Source organism: Rhineura floridana, chromosome 7, assembly GCF_030035675.1.
Source record: "Rhineura floridana isolate rRhiFlo1 chromosome 7, rRhiFlo1.hap2, whole genome shotgun sequence".
NCBI classification, from domain to species: Eukaryota; Metazoa; Chordata; class Lepidosauria; order Squamata; family Rhineuridae; genus Rhineura; species Rhineura floridana.
In genome coordinates this window covers 92,670,025-92,692,365 of record NC_084486.1, presented here as the reverse complement: position 1 = coordinate 92,692,365, position 22,341 = coordinate 92,670,025, and the positions used below count along the sequence as shown (strand labels likewise).

The following is a 22,341-nucleotide window of genomic DNA, read 5'->3' as shown; positions in this document are numbered from 1 at the left end:
ATAACCCCGCCAGTTGCACAGTTATCTCTAAAGACCCAATTTGGGATTATTTTGGCAATACTTTTCTTTTCCAAAATAACAAGGAAGCCTTGGGAGCCCACCCATTAATCCATGTATGTATGTTCGTTTCCCAGCGGTGACGCGCAAACACTCTGCATGTGCTCAGAGTCATTACTAGCCACACTTCACACGTCCCAAGCTGAGCACCGACATTGAAGCGCTCAGTATAGACCGCGGTTTTCGCGCCATGTAAGGAACGTACAGAGCCGCTTCAGTCTATTTTGATAATGGTGAGAGTTCCACGGACTTCACGTCTCTCCGAGGAGCAGCGCTAACGCTAGCCGGCTTTTTTGATAAGACTGGGCCTAGATGGGACGCGATGTCGCCTGTGCCCCGCCCTAGCCGCTTGGGAGAGGCGGCTTGAGCGCTCAACGAGACGCGAAGGGGGTGGGTGTGATGAGGGAGGGAATGGCCGCGCATGCGCAGTGTTGAGAACCTAGGCGGCCGCGATGATGGCTTCGCAGTGACGGTTGGATCTAACGGTTGCTATTGACATTGGGGTTGGGTGTGCGGCGTATGGTTCTTGCGTGGAGAGCAGCCGGGAGTAGCGAAACCATTGGTCCCGCGGAAGAGGCCCTGGGAGCCGCGTAGTGATGCGGCAGCGTTGAAACTCCGGGCGGAGGCGCCTCCCCCCGCCCCTACCAGAGCCGGGCCCGGGCCGTCGCCTTGCGCGCTAGGTTCGCGGATCCTGCCTCCGTCCCTCCCCCACATGCGGGGCCTCCCCTCCGCCTGAGGCGCCCCGGGAGGGCGAGGGAGCAAGGCCGGCATGGGCGGCCGCCTGGAGTAGCCGCCTAGACCGCCGCCGCCGCTCGAACCGAAAAGGAGCTGCGGCGGGGGAGGGCAGGCAAGAGGGGAAGAGCAGGCCCAGGCTCCGGCCCTGGCTGTGACGGCTCTTCGATGCGGGGCTAGGAGTGCAGCCGCCCCTCGGCCTGCCCTGCCCGGGCACGGAGCCGCGCTTTCTTCTCAGCCCGGAGCCGTCGGCCTCAGCGTCTGCGATGAACCCGGTGAATGCTACAGCCTTGTACATCTCCGCCAGTCGCCTGGTACTCAACTACGGCCCCGGAGAGGATCCGCAGTGCCTGGCCGAGATCGGCAAGCTGCTGCCCTACTTCCGGCAGTCGCTGTCTTGCTGTGTGTGCGGTGAGTGAGGCTCTTTCTATTGTTCTGGGCCGCGGGCGAGCCGGCACCCGTCTTTTTCCCTCCCTCCTTCTCTTCGTCCGTCCCTTTGGCTCGGTCTCGCCTCACTCGTTACACCCACTGAAAATGGGCAGGGAGCAAAGCCGCCGCCTTTTGGGGTAGACCTCGCTAGCGGAGAGACGCACGCCTCGCAGGGCTCGCTCTTTTCTCAAGGGAGTTGGGAAACTTCCCGCCCCCTTCCCGTTCAGACTACTCCAAAATGGGCTTGTTTGCTGTTTGAGCAATTTTTGTAAATATCAGAGACACTCTACAAAGAAGGGGAATGCAAACAACAATAAAACACGACTCAAATGTCCCTTTGCCGCTCTGTAAATACTTTGGACGGAGATTGGCTTGTGAAAACTTTCAAACGCAGTGACTGTGTTTTGTATACACCTTCCTAATTGGGTTCTATACTTTCCTGATGGCTTTTGTTTATTCTTTCTAGAGGGATAAACTGTGTTAATTTGTTACAGCAAAGGCAAAAAAAATATTGTGGTACCTTCAAGACTAATGGCCTGATTGCATGCATATTTACTTAGAAGTAAATGTTATTATGGTCAGGTATTCTCAAGAAGTGTGCATATTTCTTGAGAGCCTAACACTTTTATTATGGCATAAGTTTTGAGGATCACAATATTTTGCATTTGTGTATAGCAGATTCGTTGTCCTGTGGAGTTAAAGATTTTGGCAGTAGTGCACTTTGGAAGCCAAATACTTTATCTGTATTTGCTTTGTGTAATAATACAGTTGAGGTAATAAATATTAAGTTTGCTGAGTTGGAGAACAAGGCAATTGAGTGTGAGGGAAAGTGGTGTATTGTAAAAGGGAGATGTACAGTCATGTCTGTGCTGATGGTGCTCAGTTTGTTTTGGTAGTCAGATAACATAACTTCATACATAGAAACATTTAACCAAAGTATTGGGTGACCAGCGTTATAAAGTTGAGCATAGAAATGCAGACTTGAAAAATGTTAAAAGAGTGTTAAATGAGTTGTAAAATATTCTGTGTTCACATACTAATGTGTTGATACCTTCTGGTCATTACCTCTTAAAATTAGCAGAACTAGATTAAATATTTTAACTGCTATCATTTAGACGAGAGTTTGCGAGAGACTGCAGTTGTTTTTCACAAGAGGGAAACAGGAAATGATGTTTTGACTGCTTGTCAGGCCCTTAACTCTTCGCTCCCTATTCCTGTTTTTAAAATAAGAAATATCAATTACATTGAAAGTATCAATTAAAAAACAAAACTAGCTTTTGAAGTTTATTTCCAGTGAATAGATTATTGGAGCTGACCCAAACCATCTTGGTATCTCAGGCATAGAATTCAGATAGTGCCCATTCCCCTGCAATGCATACCTTGTCTTCCCCAAAACTGTGTGCATCCATTTGTTGTTGCTGTGCCAAAGCATTCTATTAAAGCTATTGGTTTACATTTCATTAAACAGAGTTTAACATACATAAGATCCCTATAAAAATCACAGAACAGATCCAACACTTGTTAGTACTGCCATGGTAGAAAATGTAGATTCTCAGAAGAAATTTTATGTACCATTCATGGCTCAGGCAGAACAAATCCATGTACCATGGTGACTCTGGCAAGCACCAGATAGGTTTTTTTTTTACAGTGTAGAAACCAATGTCAGATTTAATATGATGTGGTATGGGGCATGTCTTTGAAAAATCATATGAATCCTTGACATTGATGCATATTTTGTGCCATGATGCCACTTTTTGTTACAGTGGGTTCAGGCCTCTTGCTGGCACTAGGAGAGGCCTAAGAAAAGTTAACAAGTTGACATGAACTCTGAAACACATTGTGCATCTTGATTTACTGCGATTCTGTTGATCCTTGTCTACATAGAATTATCAAGCAATAACCAACTTGAATGTCTCTAAAGTAACCTTTTTTCTTTGTAAACCAAAGCCTCAGTGGCCTTTTCTGAAAGCAAGTTGTATTCTATAACTACTGTAGAATTGCGAACTAGCATGTAAGTGCTTCAGTTTGTGAATCAATATGAACATTCTGTTTGATGCTCATGACTTTGTAATACTTTGGTTTAAATGAATCATATTTTAGATTATTGGTGGAATTCCTCTTATGTAATCTTCTTGCATCGTGGTTGCTGTAAAAAGTGAAGTTTCAATCTGAAGGGTTGTATCACCTGCTATACTTGCAATGATGTTCACTGCATTAAACATAGCTTCTATATGCATTATTTCTTCTGTCAGTAGCAAACATTGGTTGGGCCAGAGGGAAAAGTGGGTGGACCAGTGGATGTGACTTTGTACAGTAAGCTACATTCCAGCCACACACAAGGCAGACACCCCATGCACATTTCTTCATCAAGGCAAGCAGGAGGTATTATTACAGTTCAAAGACACATTCTGGCCAGGTAAGAGAAGGGCGCAGATCACGGCTGTTGAGGGTGTGACCTAGAAGAAGTCCTGATGGCCAAATAGAGAGGACTGGGGCCACAGTTGGCTCATAGGCTGGAGGGACCTTACCTGTGTAGTAGGACATGCTTCCAAGTAAGCTTGTATAGGATTGTGGTGTTAAATGACATTCTAAAAAAAATTCTATTTCTTCTGCCCACGTGCATGTTGACACTTCTAGAGAGAGTATGGAAATCAGTTTGTTTGGTTAGTTGCTTCTTTGCTTTCTGTCTGTACAATTTGTGCACTCCAGTCCTTCTCCCCCCTCTAAATTTTTCCAGGATATTTGAAACGTGAGGAAAGACTTTTTAAGTGGAAAAAGTGAAAAATAGGTAAAATGAAAACAATGTATCCATAAATTAAGATAAAAATGCATAGTTTAACTAAAAAGTTTTAACTTGTCTCCAGCAAGGTAGTTTGGGGTAAAAGCTTGCCTACTTTATAAATTGTACTCTTTTCAACAAAGAGTAAAAGTTTCTTCATCTTAGATCAAGCAGCAAAGGACATCATAATACTTAATTGTACATCCTTAAAGCTGAAAAGCACTTCATGTTTGAATTGTGAGGGAGCTGGCTTATGTATTCACTCTTCTGTGTGGGGTAATCCCTTGAGAATAAACTGATAATGCAGAAGGCGAATATTGATCTGGGCATGTTTTATTAGATAATAAATAGTTTATTAGATTAGCTTCTCTTAGTTCATTTATAGCTAGCCCAGAAATATGGGCTGGAACCAAGACCTTACTAGCAGCATATATATTTATATCACATATTAACTAATGATTTTTGGACCAGATATTTGTGATCTGGTTTGCACATGATAATGTAGTGTAACTAGTACAGGCGAACCAGCACTTATGTTTTATTTCCCTCCAAACAAACCATGAGAACATGCCATGGTTTATTCTTGGCTTGTTCTTATGGTTTGTTTGGAGAAAAGTATAACACTAAGTAGGGACTCTGGTTTGTTTCCTCCTAGCATGGCAAAGGGGTTGACCTGGTTTAAGCAGCAGCATGTTTGCTCATTCTGCTTACCATTACGTGCAAACCGGGCCAGCATGTTATGGGTAATAGAATCTATGTTATAAAAAGCAAGACAATGTACAGAATGAAGTGTTGAAAATTTATTAGATAGGTATCTGAAATAAACTTGGAAAGTTGATGCTTGTTAATTCACATTATTTTGAGGGGGGTGATTTTTTAAGATCTGCTCTAGTATTATCTCTAGACATTAGACAGAATTCACAAGATTCTTTCTAGGGCAGGGGTGGGGAACCGTTTAGGTCCAGCAGGCAAGATCCATTATCTGTCCCCACCCCTGTAAATCAACTTTGACAGGTGGGCAGGAAACACCCCCATCAATCACCTGATAACTTTATCGAAGTCCCTTGTGCAGTGCTTTCCAAACATTTAACAGCCTGCAAGGTGCTTTGCTGATCCAGCAGGCTTGAACTCACAGTGACTGCAGCCCTGCTTTCTGCAGGGATTGGCTGCACAATCAAGTTACCTACAACCAGGTAGCTAATCCAGGTATAATGTCAGTATGGGGCAGGTGGGTGTGGTTTGGGGAAAACTGCCTCATTGGTCAAATTGGGGCATATGCTGGGCCAAATTTGGCCTGTGTGCCAGAAGTTCCTTACTCCTCACTTTCCTGACTCATATGCTATGGGGTTTTGTAGACTCAGTCTAGCAAGAAGTTTTTCATATGGTGATATGGTATATAGTTTGTTCACTTTTTTAATGAAAGGAATATTCAGGGTATTTCCTGTAGTTTGGGATGTACTATTTATGGTTAAACAGTGCCTTTCTGGTAGCTGAAACAGTGGGTGGTGGCCGCTTAGCCAACTAAGTTTTATTCAGAGTAGACCCACTGAAGTTAATAGACATGACTAATGGGTTCATTAATTTTAATGGGTCTACTCTGAGTAAAAATCAGTCGGCTATAACCCCGAGCAAACATGATTTACATGTTCTCATAGCCTGAGAGATAACATTGGCTTGACGTTAGAGGGTCCCTTTTGTAAGTGGAGAGCTGCCTCCTTAATTTCTCCTGGTTTCTCCCCTTCTGCAGCTGCCCCAGATCCTATTCTGTTCCAGATGTAATGAATCTGAAGAGCCTGCATTTCTTTAATGCTGAACTGCATTCCAAAACAAGCAGGAGGTTATATAGATGAAACTTATCAATATGTATGTGCCAGACAGGTTCTATATTACCAGTTACTTTTCACTTTTTTAGTATGTTTCAGCAATGCTTGCTGTGTATTTAGATATTTGTACCACACCTGTTTTTGAATCTATCCATTTTATTTTTCCAGTGTTTGCACACTTCAAATATATAATTATATATATGTGCAATTTATGTGCCACTTTTACAGGTAACACTTTTTTAAATCATTGAAAAATATACAGTTGTGCATTCCCCACCTGTACAATGGCATTCAGTTTTCAATAGTAAAGATGGAAACGCATTTGTACCATAGAGACTGGCAGAGGTGAAATTTTGTATTGTCAATTCAGGAGTTAATATTTATTTATTTTATTTATTTATTGCACTTGTATACTGCCCCATAGCCGAAGCTGTCTGGGCGGTTTACAGCAATCAAAAACATTAAAACAAATATACAATGTAAAACACATATTTTAAAAACAATTTAAAACAGAATTTTAAAATTTAAAACAATATAAAAGAAATAATGATCTGAGACAACTGCAAGGTAGCTGGAGTTCTGTTTATGTATACTTTACATACCGACATGATTTCTCTGTTAGTTAAAATGGAACAATTTAATAAAATTAAAGAAAGATAGGCCCAATTGCATTGAAATGCCTGCATGGTCTGATGGAGTTGTGTGTGTGTGTGTTTTAAGCAAGGGTGTTTTCCCAACTCCTCCTCAATGCAAAATGCTAGGTTTCCACTCATTCTAGTACACAAGTAGGAAACTGTAAAAGTATTAGCTAGCACTGCAAATCTGATAGAACTAAATAAGAGCACAAGCTCCCTACAACAGAGTATAAAAACCAGCGTTGTTGCCACCTTGCTCCCTATGACTGAGGCGCAATGTAAATTTTATAGCAGTAAATTTTGCCTTTCTTTGAAGTGTATCCTTTGAATCATGTTAATTTTAGGAGCTTCAAGTTAGTTGTGTGTTACATTGCATAAGGAGTGACTGAAAGTTTACAAGAGTTGGTAAAGGCTAGCTGTCTTACTGGAAAATATCTGGAGCACTTAAAAGGAAGCAAACAGATAGCACAAGTAGTAAATAATGTAATGTAATAGCTAAGTTTTCCTTTAAATCTGCTTGCATTTAGCATAAGCTGTGCACATAAGAACATGGGCAGGTGAACAGTTGGGAATCTCCTGTTCAAATCCATACTTTGCAGGCTACAGCCCTAACCCATGCCATGCTGTGATGAAATTGTTACATGATGTGAATAAGGTTACAGCAAAATTGCAATTTAAATATGGCCCTGTCTACTCTAGGCAACAATCCCTATCCACATTAATACACTGCTGTAGGACTTTGACCAATATAATACAGCCTCCAGATAAGCATCAGGAGTTGCTGGAATCTGTGTGTGGCTGTCCCATGTGGTGAATCACTGAACTGCAGGTGGCAGCCGTAGACTAGGCTGGCCGTTGGATCCTCCTGGGCTGGAAGGCGTGTAAAGGATTTGTTATTCCAGCTAAGCCCTGCTTGAACAACAAGGTCTTTGTGAGCTCTAACTTTTAGCCTCATTGCTGATTTATTCTTTGGTGCTGTTTATTGGTTTCTCTGCTGGTCCTGATTTCATTTTTGGTGTTGACTCCAGGCTCCCTTGGTCCTCCTGGTTGATTGCCAAATTCTGACTTTGGTTCTGACCACAGGCTTGTTTCATGACTCCTGGTTCCCATCTTCTGACTCACCCCAGACTGCCACCCATGGTCCAGTCCCATTAACCAGGGCTGGTGCCAAGCTTCAGAGGGCCTCTCAGCATGGTCAGGCTGATGTGCCCCTTGTTGTCACTGGACCCCAACTTTCTCTTTATGGTGGCAGCACCTCTTCCCCTTGCTGTCCCCCATTCTTCCTGCTCTCCCCCTGCTCCCTCTGTTACTTTTAAAAAAGCATTATTCACCACTGCAATAGTGGCAGAAGTGCTGGTGGCTTTGCTGCTATGTTCGTGGCACCTGAGCGCAGAGAAAAGACCAAAGGAATCTTCCTTCAGCCAGGTGTTGTGAGCAGGAAAATGTCTGCACAGTTTTTGTGCTGCTGCAGCTAGAAATTATTTTAAACTTAGAATTTTTTAAAAAAGCTTTGAAACCACAGCAATGACAGACATTTTTCTGGCCACCTCACCCACAATGCCTAATTCTGAGAAGAAGGTTCCCCATGGCCCTTTCTCAGAGTCCTGGCAAGGCAGCAGGGAGGTAGAGGGTTGAGGCAGTGGCTAGTCCACAACTATGGGTGGGAGCTGAGCTTGTCTCCCAAGTGATGGCTGCATGCTACCACCTGGGCCTGGCAGTGAGGGGCTGCCAGTTGGGGCAGTAAGGGGTCTTTCTGAGCTCTAGGACACTCAACCTGGCTGACTGCTGGCACTAGGCCTTCTACTAAGAAAATTCCCAGGCATCCCCTTTTCCAAGTCTATTTAACCCATTTTCCATTTTGTTCAAAATGGCTTCAGAATAATTAAGCTGGAAACACTAGTAAGGATGTATATATTTGTGTCCCTTTTTATCAGAGCTAGGAATTCAGGTAACAGATTGGAAGACATTGATTTTTATTAATGAGATTAAAGTAGACATAATTCTGAGGACTGGGACAACTGATAAATCTTACAATAGAGTAGCTATAACTGCTTGGAGCTGCTTGGAGTACCATTCTATGTTCAGCTCCTACCTACTTTGCAATGACTGTTCATACACAAACAAGATTTTAATGGAGGTTAGCACTGAACAAAGCCCAGGTTGAAATAATGACTGTTGCACAGCAAATCATCAGATCAAACTGGTGTTTGGAAAGTCTCTAGGGTGCATGGTATCACATGGAGATTTGGTTGCAACTGAAACTTGAGGGGATATTCAACTAACATTTTGCGTTAGAGTTAGTACTAGTGCAATGGGGTTTCCCCTCCCCCAAATCTGCTCCAGAGGGTTGGGGAACCCCCAGAACAGATTGGGGGGGTGGGGGAGTACAGGGGAAGGCGATTCTATCAGGCAAGGAGAAATCCTTGCTGACTGCACACTATGTTGAATATAACCCTTAAAATTGAAGGAAGGATGAATGGCATTGGTGGCATGTCAGAACCAAGACTGGAGTCAGAGTTGTGGAGTCGGAGTCGTAAGCAATTTTGGGTGGAGCTGGAGTCAGTAGAAATGTACTGACTCGGGCTTCAAAATAAATTTTGATTGACAATTTTTTAAAAATATAAATTCACAGTGTCAAAGAAGCTTCTCATGAAGTCAGCTGTATTTGAGCATTTCACCATAACCCAAGATGGAAACCATTTTGTGTGTCAGTGTATGACACAGGACCCAGGATGAAGACAAATGCTGTGATGCCAAAATCCACGCATATTCAGGCAGTGATAAAAATGCTCCTACGAGAGCTTCCAATTTAAAAAGACATTTACAGCACTTTCCAGGGCTGTGGAGTCTGAGTCGGAAGCAATTTTGGGTGGAGTGGGAGTCAGACAGTAGAAAAATAGAGGAATCGGAGTCGAAGGTTTGGCGTACCGACTCCACAGCCCTGGTCAGAACAGAATTTAAAATGCTGTTATTGTTATAGACTTTAGTCAAAGTCTATAACAATAACAGCATTTTAGTCAAACAGGATATTTTAAAAAAAATTCTTTAAAGAACTAGAGAGTGTGCACCTCTTTCTGAAGTAGCATACTTTTTTTCTTGTTTCCCACAACTTCATGTCTTCATGGAGGTGAGAGAACTTATTTTCTTAGCACTGAAAGGGCAATATTTTGTATCTGGAAAAATCATGGTGTCATCAATGTTCGCAGTCCACTAATGCAAGGATGAGTTTTAATGCTGCACAACAGAGGAAGCCAATTCAGCAGTTGTGCTAGCAGAAACTCATTGTGCAACAGATTGTGAAATCTGTAGTGCGTCAAAATTACCAGCAACTGGCTTATGCATTTTATTGCACAACAACGTTCTGTTGGCACAAAACATTTCACTAGTGAACAAGTATGCCACTAAGTGACTTTTCCTTAGCGATACATTGGATAGAAACCATGATTCCACCCCTGGTTGTGCAGTAACACTCTGTGAAATGGGGATGCAAGAGTGTAAAAGATATTTCAAGCAAAGCATATTTTTGTAATGTAACTTTTGAAGAACATCATAATTCATCTACCTTCATATGCCCTTATCACTTTGGGAGCTCTTAAAATTAGTTTTTCTTATTAGCCTCGCATCCCAAATTAATCCAAGAAGCAGTAATGGTAAACAATTATCAACAAGGCTGCCCTTTTCTCCTTCCCTCTAGATATGTGCTGTGCTTTGTTGAACTTCTGTAGAATTTTATTTTTATGTGGAGACCATGAAGTTTCCTTTGTTATACTGGAGCATATATTTAGCCTAATTTTTCAAAAACAAATTCTGGAGTGGGGGTTATCAACACTTTTATGGTCTCCCCTGAACATTATAGCACTTTATAATGTTCAAAGTACTTAATATATATTACTCTGTTTTCCTTACAACAACCCTGTAAGATAGATGAGTATTATTATTGTCTCATTTCAGATGGGAGGTTGAACCTCAGAGAGTGGGGCTTGCCGAAGACCATTTAGTGAATTCATGGCAGAAACCAGATTCACTATCGGTTTCCTGATTCACAGAATCCCTCAGCTACTATGCTGTGCCAGATCTGTATGTGTGGATACATTAGAATATGCTATTGTCATTGAAAAGGAACATAAGTTGATTTATCATGAAGAAAAGCTTTAATAAAACTTGCAGAAGGGCAGAGTGTTTAGTGTGCAGTGATAATGAATGAGATGTTAGGCCTCATCTGGGCGACATCCAGTGAAGTGTTTCTGCTAGCAGAAGGACTTCTGGCTGTGCAGTGGAACTTCCCCTCGGTCCCTCTCCTCTCCCTGTGTGTCCCCTAAATCTGTTCTGGGGTGTTTCCCTGATCCTCTGGAACAGATAAAGGAGGATTGTTCAGCACTCAGTCTCTGGGGCACATTTCCTTCTTTCTATGCCTCTCTTTAACATGGGAGTGGTTTGTGGAGGAAGCAAAGATAATAGCTGTTTGCTTCCTCTCCCCATAATGTGTTTATCTGTATTGGGTGTTTTGTCTTTGTACCCCTGATGCAGCTGCATGTTTGTGTCCTGAAGCAGAGTACCTGTGGGGAGTCTGAGATCACAGATGTTATCTGGCTGCCCTCATTTACTTTCTGTGGGAATCTCTTGTCCTTGGTGGTTGTATATGTGCTGTTTGTGCAAAGTGCTGCTGTTGTGTGGAGTGTCTTTTCATTAGAGTTCTCTCACTGTGTTTGTCCTCCTTTAGTGTACTCATGGTTCTGTTTCAGTGGCCTAGTTCAAATGTCACAGTGATTAAGCCATCATTTATGGCTTACTGTGAAAGAGCAGCTTGCTAATGCACCTACTCTGCCCTACCTGAATCTGTGAGAAACAAACCACCAGGTCTGGATTAGTGTTGCATGTGAACCAGCACTCTGTGATTTTTCTCTCCAAACAAGCCAAGGTTTGTTCTTGGCTTACTACTCATGCTTTACTTGTTCACAATAAGCCATGATTTACTGCTTATCATGACATATGAACAGGGCCAGTGTCAGCTGCTTGGTCTGTAACAAGTGGACCTAGCTTTTGCTTTCTTTGTTCTTCACATTTTAAAAAAATGGTTTGTTCTTATTCATTTGTTCTTGGGTGTTTGTTTTGACTGATGGCTGAAGAAAGTTTGAACAGAATGGTAGGTTATATTGTAGGGTTTGGAATAATATAGCGTAATTACAGCTGAACCATAACACTCCTAATCTACTGCATATCATATGTGAGGGCAGAGTGATGTAGACCCATGCTGCCCATCTCAAAATATAAGATGTGTTGCCCAGCTCTTATATCCTTCATACTCTGGCTTCTGTGTTGCGGTTGGCAAATGAACTAGTTGGGATCCTATCCCGCAGTGGATGAGAGGAAGGCAGTGTGCAATGTATGTCCATGGTTGTCTATTGAGTGTAGTAGATATTATACCTTTTTTCAGCAAGTGAAGACGTGATCTTGGACAGCTGTGATGATCCCAACTAACCTAGTGACTGACATTCCCTTCCCAATGTTATCCATTCAGTTTCATAGTTGCAATGGTGAACACTTTGTAGCAAAGTAGCATCAATTGCTACATTGTTACAGTGCCATTATACTACACACCAATGTTATGACAGCATACTGATGCTGTGATGAACATTCATTAGTTTCAGCAGGACTATAACTTCATGATGTCACATTATGCCAGCACAAAGAGGTTTCATCATGATTCTATTTCAAACAGATGGTGTAACTGGAAGAAAGTTTTGAGGAAGTCTCTGTTCTCACTTTGGCATCAATTTTTAACTAAGCTTGGGAACTGTAAAACTTTACAAGCAAAAGGAAAATACATAGTATATGAGCTATCAGTAATACTGCATTCATAACAGATAGGCATACTTGTGCACCATGTACGGAATTGGGAGTGCACTCCTGATTTTTCCTTTCAAAGTTGGACCACTGAAGTCATGGTAACATTAGGTGATAGACAGGTGGGCAGCCATGCCTACTTGTCAAACTGGCCTGCAGGGGTGAGGGAGCTCAGAATTTGGCCCAGTGGCCAGATGCTGTTCCCCATCCCTCCTTTAGGTTATGGATTGGCCTAAATTGTTTTAGGGGATATTGATCTCAGAATTAATCAGACATTATCTGCCCTTAAAAATACAAAATTGAAACCATTTTACGAAAATAACTTTTGTCAAACAATATTTAACTAGGGAATAATTTGTGGATGTGTTTTTATGTGTCCATATTCCCTTCATTTTTCCACACATTCTTACTCTGCTGAATCCCTTCCCACCAAGAGGTGACAGCTTTATCTCTCTCTAGGCTTTGTGTGTGTTAAATGTGTGAGCAATTGGAAGTTTCATAAATACTCCATTACATTTCTGCAGTTGAACCAGAGAACTTGCACACTAATAGCTATTGAGGTTTTGAACAGTGCAGTTATTTAAATAATTACAATTTCTATTTAGCCTGGGGTTTATGTTCTATCAGGCTTACCTGATGTTTGGGATAAATTGGTAGAATCCAAATCTAAGTGCCCTGTGCTTTAATTTTATATTTCATTTATCTTTGTGTGACCATAGTAAATCTACTTAGAAAATTATCCAAAGTTCCTGTGATGCCACAAATAGATATTTTCAATGTTAACAGAAGAGGTGGGCAATCTTTTTGCCCTTAAGGACAACATGCAGCACTATGGTGGGGTCAGGGGCCACATACCAGTGGGTCTGGCCATTCTCACATACATTGTCATACAGATTTCATTTGCCTCCCCTCTCTGCCTTCTCCTTAAAATGCACTACTATTCCTATGCTTCTCTTTCCCCATCCTCCTCCTCTTCCTTCCTTAGAAGCCACTACTTTTAAAAGTTTCCAAATCACCCTGAAATGAAGTCTTCCTCCACCTTACAGAAAACTTATAGTTCTGTTGGCTGTATTCACTGCTCATGTGAATGGAGGTTCTCTCATCAGGTGGCATCCCTGTGGGAGCTTTGTGAAAGGGTAAGGTGGTCGTAGAGTAGACTCTCTTGGTGGGGTTCATGAAGCTCTTATGATGGTACGCCACTGCACAGTGAGTACATGCTGGGGGACTTCTAACTGTTGGGATCCTGCACTGGCTGTGATGCCCAACTAGACACTCTATCACATACACTCCGTAGTTGGAAGCAGGGAATGGTGCTACATCAGATGGGGCAACGAGCAGGTACAATCAGTAGATCTTTTGGTGGGGCAATCATTGACAGCATCACCACAGATTTGGAGGCAACATTGGCTGTGGTAGCAGCAAAATTTGTTAAAGAATGGTGGCAAGGGAATATTCATGACGGCCACATGAGGCCTACAGGTTGTCCATATGTGTGTTAAGATAAGTCTCTTAATCAGCCTTATAATGTATCCTTTTATCATTGCAGGGTTTGGTTGTGTGTAGTTTGGTGATTAATTATACTTGTAATGACTATAAATTGCTTCTAGGTCATTTATGCTGTTGGAAATATTATGTATAGAACTTTTTTCTGTATCCCTGTTCACAAAATCTCTACTACTTTTGTGGTGGTTATGCTCCTATAAATGTAGTAAACTGGGATGGAGATTGTGCTCAATATTGCAAACTGCTTTCTCTAATCATTTTATTGCTCGACTTACTGTTGGCATTGAGTAAATGTACTATTTCCCCCTAAATTAATAACATAATGGATAATCCAGTCTATCACCTATGTGTAGCAAGCTGTGTGTGCATAAGAGGCAAGGATGCAGCAGGGGACTGAATTGTCTTTAATACTTTTTCTGCAGGTACTTCAGACTTTTCTAAGTTTGCTGCTGCTTTTATTTGAAGCACCTATCATTTTCACAACTTGCAGTTTCATTGCTTGTTTATTTTTCTGCCTTTCCTAAACACAAAATGGGTAACTACTTACATAGTATTTTCTGATGAAAGGTTTCAAATGTTCTGGCTTGCACACTCAAATATATATATATTCACTAATAGGCAAAAAACCCTTGCGGTTTAAGAACATACCTATAGCCAACAGATATTTGTATCACACTTTAAAAACCAGGGAAATTGGGCAGCTATAGTGAATGTACCGGGGAGCAGGAGACCTGACCACCTCTCTGAGATACTGTACTGCCCTACAAATTTGTCAAAATGCAAACATAATTTGGGTTAGTCTTTCACAGTCCAATCCGTTTACTGTGTAGCTTGGAAGAATTTGGTAACACACCATTTTCAAGTACCTTTGTCATTTGGCTGCTATTTCCTTTTTTGCAAGAAACTTGTTTGTTTTCTAATTTGCCTAGTTTCCCTACCAAGAGGCAAAGAAAGTTAGAGAAATCTCTCTCTGAAAATAGATGCTGCTGATTCTTTCACCCACCCCCTGTACCTCTCTTCTTAGCTGCTCTGTTTCCCTAATATTTGGGCTGGGAGAGACAAGAGCAGGGAGAATTAGCCACTAAGTGAAGAAAGAGCAGCAGTTCATCCTTCACTCTGTGCATGTGTGATTTCTGCCCCCTTCCAACTTTTCTCTGCCAGTTGTAGAGGCTTTGGAACTCTCATTAGCTAGAACACACTTGCATGGTGAAACTGATCTCATGTGGTAAGTGTAGGGCATAGCAAGCTCAGTGTGAAGAATTTCAACACTTTTCAGCTTAGTTTCACATCTATAAGATTAACTGGTGGGTGCAGATATCTTTTTGTTGTCCTTATGTTGAAAATATTGGAAAGCCAATATATTTGAGACATTTTCAAACATGCAAGATGACCACTTTCTTAGATATGTTCATTTTTTGTTTCTGTCTGCTGGTTTGCGAGCTGCAAGATAGTGGACCAGTTAAGGAAGATGTGCAAGAAATCATGTGCAAAACTTGTATTCTTTGTGTTATTTTTAAAGATTCAAGTTTGAAAAAACTTGAAGAAATATTGTTTTTAAATTTATATTTATTTATTTATTATTTGATTTATATCCCGCCCTTCCTCCCAGCAGGAGCCCAAGGCGGCAAACAAAAGTGCTGAAAACACATCAAAACATCATAAAAACAGACCTTAAAATACATTAAAACAAAACAACGTTAAAAAACATTTTTTTAAAAAGCTTTAAAAACATCTTTTAAAAAGGGTTAAAAACATAATTGTTTTTTTAAAAAAAACATATTAAGAGCAATTCCAACACAGACACAGACTGGGATAGGTCTCAACTTAAAAGGCTTGTTGAAAGAGGAAAGTGAGGTAAAAAATGAGGTTAAACCCCCACTGTTTTGCCACCTTCTCAGCATTAAGGAGTGCATGTTGTTCTCTCCTTATGGCTAATCTCTGTTGGCAAAAGTAATGTGGAAAGTAGCCCTCAGTTTTGCTTCTCTTAATTGTGGCTCAATGATGTGTTCTTCCTTACCACTTGCAAACAAGTGCAAGCCAATGGAATTCTTAATTCAAAAACTTTCAACTCTGCAATAAGGGCACTGCATTGCTGCTGCCAAAATATGAGTATATTAAAAGAACTTTGCCAGCTTGTTAAATGTATGCAATTTTTGTCAAGGAATTTACCTTACCTTGCAGCCAAAAAAAAGTGGGGACTTTCTTCAGAGGCTTAAACTCATGAGAGATTTGGTAGCACTGGTGTGGTGCAACTACTGGAGTACTATTGAGGGGAGGGGCTTTGATTAATCATTTGCCGATGGTTGCACAAATTCTGTAAAATAAGCAAATAGTTTTTAGTCATTGCAGAATCATAGAATCTTCTAGGCCTTGCTCTAATTGTAACAGCACCAAAGTAAATATGATGGTGCAGTGGGAATGAGAATACTTGTTGTGTGGCAGATCTGAGTTTTTATACTTTTTTCTTTTTCATCTTAGGTAATCTGCTGCAAGATCCAATTGCACCCACCAACTCCACATGTCAGCATTATGTATGCAAAACCTGTAAGGGCAAGAAAATGATGATGAAACCATCATGTAGTTGGTGCAAGGACTATGAGCAGTTTGAAGAAAATAAACAGTTAAGCATTCTAGTGAATTGCTATAAAAAACTATGTGAGTATATAACACAAACACCACTAGCACGAGATATTAAACAAGCTGTTGATACTTCTCCAGATCTTTTGACTCTGCTTAAAGATGGCTCCCCACCTCATGAAGATGCAGAAAAAACATCTGATGAAACAATTGCATTGTGTTTCACACATTCCCCATCACCTTCAACCTCGGAGAATGCTAGCGAACCTCCAGCAAGTCGTTCTTCTGTACCTGAAAGCACATATGATTCTGATGTGAAAGGTTCCACTATTAATGGGTTGCCCAATTGCAATGGGCTGTCAGTAGATAAATTTGGTGCAAATATTCCTTCCCCTGAACATGCAAATACAGTTAATGTATGTAGTCCTGGACAGTACATAAAAGCTGAAGATACTTCTAGCAATCTTCAGCCTGGACAGTACATAAAAACTGAAGATATTTCTAGCAGTCTTCAGCCTGGACAGTACATAAAAACAGAAGATATTTCTAGCAATCTTCAGCCAATCTGTGACACAGTTTCCCCTAATGACTTGTGTGCAGCAAGCATTGATATCTGCAGTTTCAGTGAAGACATCAAACCTGGTGACTCTCTTTTACTTAGTGTTGAGGAAGTGCTACGGAGCTTGGACTCTAACACAGAGGTCTGCAGTCCTAATCTGCAACACAGCTTGGAAACAAATTTATCCAATGGCCCTTTTTTGCAGCTTTGTCCCCCACCATCTAGCCATAGCATGTTCATGTCAATGGGTGCTTCGCCATATGGGATTTCATGTACAGCTGCGACACCGAAGGTAGTAAAATTAAACAGAAAGCGGTCTCGTTCAGAAAGTGACAGTGAAAAGGTTCAGCCTCTTCCAATTTCCAGCATCCTTCATGGCCCAACTTTGGGAGCCTCAGCTCCTGTAACGGTGAAACAGGAAGCTAAGTTGTCTCTGCAGTCTATAGCAACTGTACCAAATGGAGGCACTGCTCCTAAAATAGGCAAAACTGTACTCTTATCAAATAAAGGCATGAAAAAGAATCTAGACCACACTGCCAAGAAATCTCACCCTAAATCCAAATCAGGAATGCTGAAAAAATCAAGAGCTAGCAGTCACATGCCAGGTAGTCTAACAAAAACTGTGTACAAAAAGCCACAGGAAAAGAAGGGGTGTAAATGTGGCCGAGCCACCCAAAATCCAAGTGTTCTTACATGTCGTGGCCAACGCTGCCCTTGTTATTCGAACCGTAAAGCTTGCTTAGACTGCATATGCCGTGGCTGCCAAAATTCATATATGGCTAATGGAGAGAAGAAACTGGAGGCATTTGCAGTGCCAGAAAAGGCCTTGGAGCAGACAAGGCTTACTTTGGGCATTAATGTGACAAGCATTGCTGTGCGCAATGCCAGCACAAGTACCAGTGTAATTAATATGACAGGGTCACCAGTAGCAACGTTTTTAGCTGCCAGTACAAACGATGATAAGAACTTGGATGAAGCTATAGACATGAGATATGACTGCTGAGATTATTTTTCTTTATGGTCTTTCTCTTCTGCCTTTGGTAGGGGGACTGCTACAATTTTGAAGGCAGCTATTGTTCTGTTTAACCTGCCAGAGCTCCTACATAAAAATCACTTGTATCAAGTGTTTTTCATTGCTATGTTGTGTGTTAGTGTCTGGGAAATAGTTTGATGGTAATTGCGGAGTTACCCTGAAACTGGCTTTAGTTCTTACAGCACCTCATAGTTTCAGATCAAATGCTAATGTAAATGATTTTTAATACACAATGACTTTTTGGCAAATATTGACCTTGTTGTACCAGTTCATGCTTTGTGCTTAATCAGAGATTGATTAATATACAGCAATGGTTTCTAGTCAGTCCATCACAATTGTTCTAATTTATTATGTGCTCATGTTTAGAGTCAGTGTTGCAAGAAATCAGCATCATGCTCATGCTGCAAATGTAGTAAAAATATGAACAACCAGTCTGTTAATACCACATTATTGTGGATAGGTAATTAGTAATTGAGCACCTTAAACTTGTTGCGAAACTAAAAATTATTGTAATTGTCCAACTAGTGTATGCTGTCCTGAAGTAAAGAAAACTATCAAACTGGGCCGTACAATCAGATGATATTCCTCAAGATTCTAATATAGATGAACTTCTCTTGAGTAATACTTTGAAAATAATAGTTGGAGTTTCTTTGTTATGAGGCAGCCTCAAGATTTTTTTCATATTTTAACATTTTTTGGAAAAGTTTGCAGATTGATATCACTAGTCTGTTTCATGATGTGTCATACTGTTAACATTCATCTCCAGGATATTGCTGGGTTTGTTATGAAATAGATACTGCATTTTTTGGACTGTGATATGCTAGTTGGCTACAAAATAAAAACAATTTAATTCTCATTCCAAAGTTATTGGGACATCATTATATATATTAGTTTTTAGCTGTTGGCAGAGTATATCCCCCCCCCACATACACAAAACTTGCTTGGAACAACAGCAGCGTAATGATACGGTAAAGCCATGACTTTCAGCTGAGGTCCTCTCATACTGCTGCTTCAAGATCTGGTGCCTGCTTTTCCCCCAATCCTCTCTTGCATAGTTCTGCTTCTTCCTGGATGGAGGCCTGGACAAGCCTGGACACTGGGTGGATGCATAAAGGTGAGGCACAAGAGGGCCTTGGTTGAAAGTGAATAATATGCTGCTATGTACTCAAGTTTGGAACAGCAGTGGTGTGCCAAGCATGGCATTTGTGTGGTGGACATTGGAGTTATTCTTGGATTCTACAGGAGCTGCTCTATATCCTGCTCAGTGTGCAAGATCTTGTCATTAGATTATTTCCATTTATGCAATGAAAGAGACAACAAACTGTAAAGTTGAAAATATACCAGTTTGTATCAATTCTACTTTTGTTGAGATGGGTGTCTAGTACAGGGGTAGTCAATGTGGTGGCATCCAGATATTGGACTACAATTTCTGACCGTTGGCCATGCCATCTGGGGCTGATGTGGGTTGTGGTCTACAACATCTGAAGGACAGCACATTGGGTACCCCTTGTCTAGTATTTAAATTCCTTAATTTGCATAAACTATGGGCTGACTAGAATGGAAAATATTATCCTGCTATTTTAAGGACAATTTCCTAATTTAGAGTAATAGTTCAATAGCTTGTCTAAAGAGAAGTAATGCCAGAGTTAGTAAAGCTCCTTTACATTTGCCATCTAATTGTTCATTGAGTAACATTGCCAGTGAATTATGATATTAGACACTTTGGATTTGGCACAAAGCATGTACAATGATGGTTACTAGGTCTGAAAAGTAAGCAAAAGGTTTTGGACACCAATTGGATGATGCCTCCTTTTTGTTCTGTAGTGTATTGTGGTGTCATTTTATGTGAATGTGGTCAAATAGCATTTTTGTTGGCTTTTTGGTTCATTTCCCCCCTGTCTTTTCTGTGGGTAGGGCAGGGTGTGTGCGTGGGGGGGGGTTAAAGCCATAGGAAGAAGAATGTGATGTAAGTGTTCCGTATGTACTTTTTTGTTTCTGTTTTGCAAGAAGAGTTGAAAAATATTTTTGATAATGAGAGTAAATGGTGGAAAATGCTCTTTAGTATTCTTGTCTCTTTTTTTGCCAACCCAAAAGCCTGAATTCTGTTTTTAATTTTGAGGTTTACTGTGCCCTATTAAAACATAATTAGTTAAATATTTATGTGATTTTTGTGTGGACCAAATGGGATCTGCCATTATCTACTTCAGTGTTCTAACCTTTACTTATTAGTGTAAATCCAATTTTTATATCAGTATCTGTGAGACTAATCAAACAAGCAAAAAGCCTGGAGTGCCATTCCCACTGCCTGGGTATTTTGGGCAAATGTCTGTAGAGCTGTTAAGTTTTTTCCAAGACTGCTACTAGTATAATTCTGGAGCTCCAATATGTCATGAGTATGCCTTGCTCCCAAAATGTGAGAATGACTTCAGTCTATCTTATAGCTATGCTAAACAGCATTCCAGTGGCTGGTTACTTAGGTCAAATGTTCTTTGGAACTGTATTGGAGATTCCAGATCTTTAATGTATTGCTGGTGGTAAATTCAGGTTTGTTTTAAAAACTAATTTCCTTCTACACTGCCACTTTCTTAAACTGTGTATTAAAAATTGAGCTGATTAATCAATGTCAATTTTTATATTTTTTATTTTGTAAACTACCCAGGGAAACAATTTGATACTATTTAATACTCTGAATACTTTGTTTCTAAAGAGAATTTTCATTTCATAAAAATTTGTTTTATTAATTGCCTGCAGCTTCAAAAATTTAATAAAGCAATGGGGATACCTGGTATGGTAATAAGAGGACTGTTTGAATCAGTGGTCTTGTATCCCTATGCTCAGGCACCAGTTTTTTCTATGTTGCTTTGGTTGCATTATTAATTGTTGAAGAAATGGAAATTACTTGAAAACCTGGTGCTTTCATCCATTGTTACCTTCTAGTCTGTTTTAGCAAAGAGACACTTTTATAATCATTTGCTAGAAGGAACAAGGGAATCTCTTCAGCTGTGGTCAGTCTATCTGTTGCTATGGCTGCTTTCATATACATAATTTTCTTTAAGAAAAAAATCGTTGGTAGAGAAATACATGATTAGAGTTTGGAAAGTACAGCATAAGTGTATTTCCCAGAATAAAAACTGCTTGTTCTGCACAACAGAAATTGCTGCTATGAAGGAAAATGACTGTGACAGCCCAAGAAGCTAAGGTCCAAGCATGGAGTCAAATGAGGAAGGACGAGAAAGGCATCTTAAAGTTGCTGTGACCTCTTGTTGAATGCATGGTTAATTCTAGATTTAGGTGTCAGCCCAGATTTGTAAGATCCCAAAAGGAGGGCAATTGTGCAGATTGTAGCTGCACATACTAGATTAATACTAGAAATTAAGGCCATCCAGTGAAGCTGAATGTTGGAAGATTCAGGACAGGCAAAAGAAAGGACTTCGTACAGTGCATAGTGAAGCTATGGGATTGGCTCCTGCAGGATGTAATGAGAAACACCAACTTGGATGGCTTTAAAAGAGGATTAGACCAATTCATGGAGAATAGGGCTATCAGTGGCTACTAGCCAAGATGGCTATTTTTTACCTCCACTGTTGGAGGCACTATGTCTCTGAATACCAGTTGCTGGGAATCATAGATGGGAAGAGTGTGGTTGTGTTTAGGTCCTGCTTGCAGGCTTCCCATAGGCATCTGGTTGGCCACTGTGAGAACAGGATGCTGGACTAGATGGGCCTGTGGTTGAATGCACATCCTCTTCTTAAGTTCATACAGCCACTACATTTTCCCTGTGGAACCTTCCCCATTATGATTATGTTGAACCCTCTGAAATTGGAAGCAGAATCATGTTCAGCATGATTCCAGCTACTCATACTGTCATTCCCCAGTCTCTTCCCTGGTTTTTGACCAGTATCCTAGAAATTAAATAAAGTAATCCCAGTTTGGGAGCATGGTTATGAATAAAGACACAATAAGATGAACTTGGGTTCCATTGAAATCAATGGGACTTGTCATAGCTAACTATGGGGCTTGTTGGGACTTCAGTCTGGATTCAGCCCATGAAATATATTAAGCAGTTTTACAATTTAAATTTATGGCTTGCCCTTACCTGAGTGTCCAGGATGAATAAAATGTACACTTCAGGTACACATTATACGACCATGAGAGTGACTGTATACCATAGCCACCATGGATTTTTTGCATTCCACAATGTTAAATTGAAAATACCCCCATGCCATTGTGCTGCTTCCCATAAGCACATTTCAAAACAAAGGCTTACAAAACTTATAGTCCTGAACTCAGAAACGCTTAACAACCCTCTAAGTTTTCATGGCAATGCACACAACAGTCAGAGAGAATTGAGAGTACAAAGTGTAAAACGA

The 22,341-nt window shown here is 40.8% G+C and overlaps 1 protein-coding gene across 1 annotated transcript; it reads left to right on the top strand.

Moving 5' to 3' along the window:
- The first annotated feature begins 447 nt into the window (after positions 1-447).
- Positions 448-20,025, top strand: MSL2 (MSL complex subunit 2). The gene is made up of 2 exons (XM_061636503.1): positions 448-1,200; positions 16,281-20,025. The coding sequence occupies exons 1-2, from the start codon at positions 1,056-1,058 to the stop codon at positions 17,939-17,941; spliced, it is 1,806 nt and encodes a 601-aa protein (XP_061492487.1). The 5' UTR covers positions 448-1,055; the 3' UTR covers positions 17,942-20,025.
- Positions 20,026-22,341: the final 2,316 nt, after the last annotated feature.

Excerpts from the sequence above, each read along its gene's own strand:
- MSL2 (XM_061636503.1), top strand. The coding sequence starts at position 1,056 with ATGAACCCGGTGAATGCTACAGCCTTGTACATCTCCGCCAGTCGCCTG. Across the intron at positions 1,201-16,280 it reads GCTGTCTTGCTGTGTGTGCG|GTAATCTGCTGCAAGATCCA; the intron begins GTGAGTGAGGCT and ends TTTTCATCTTAG.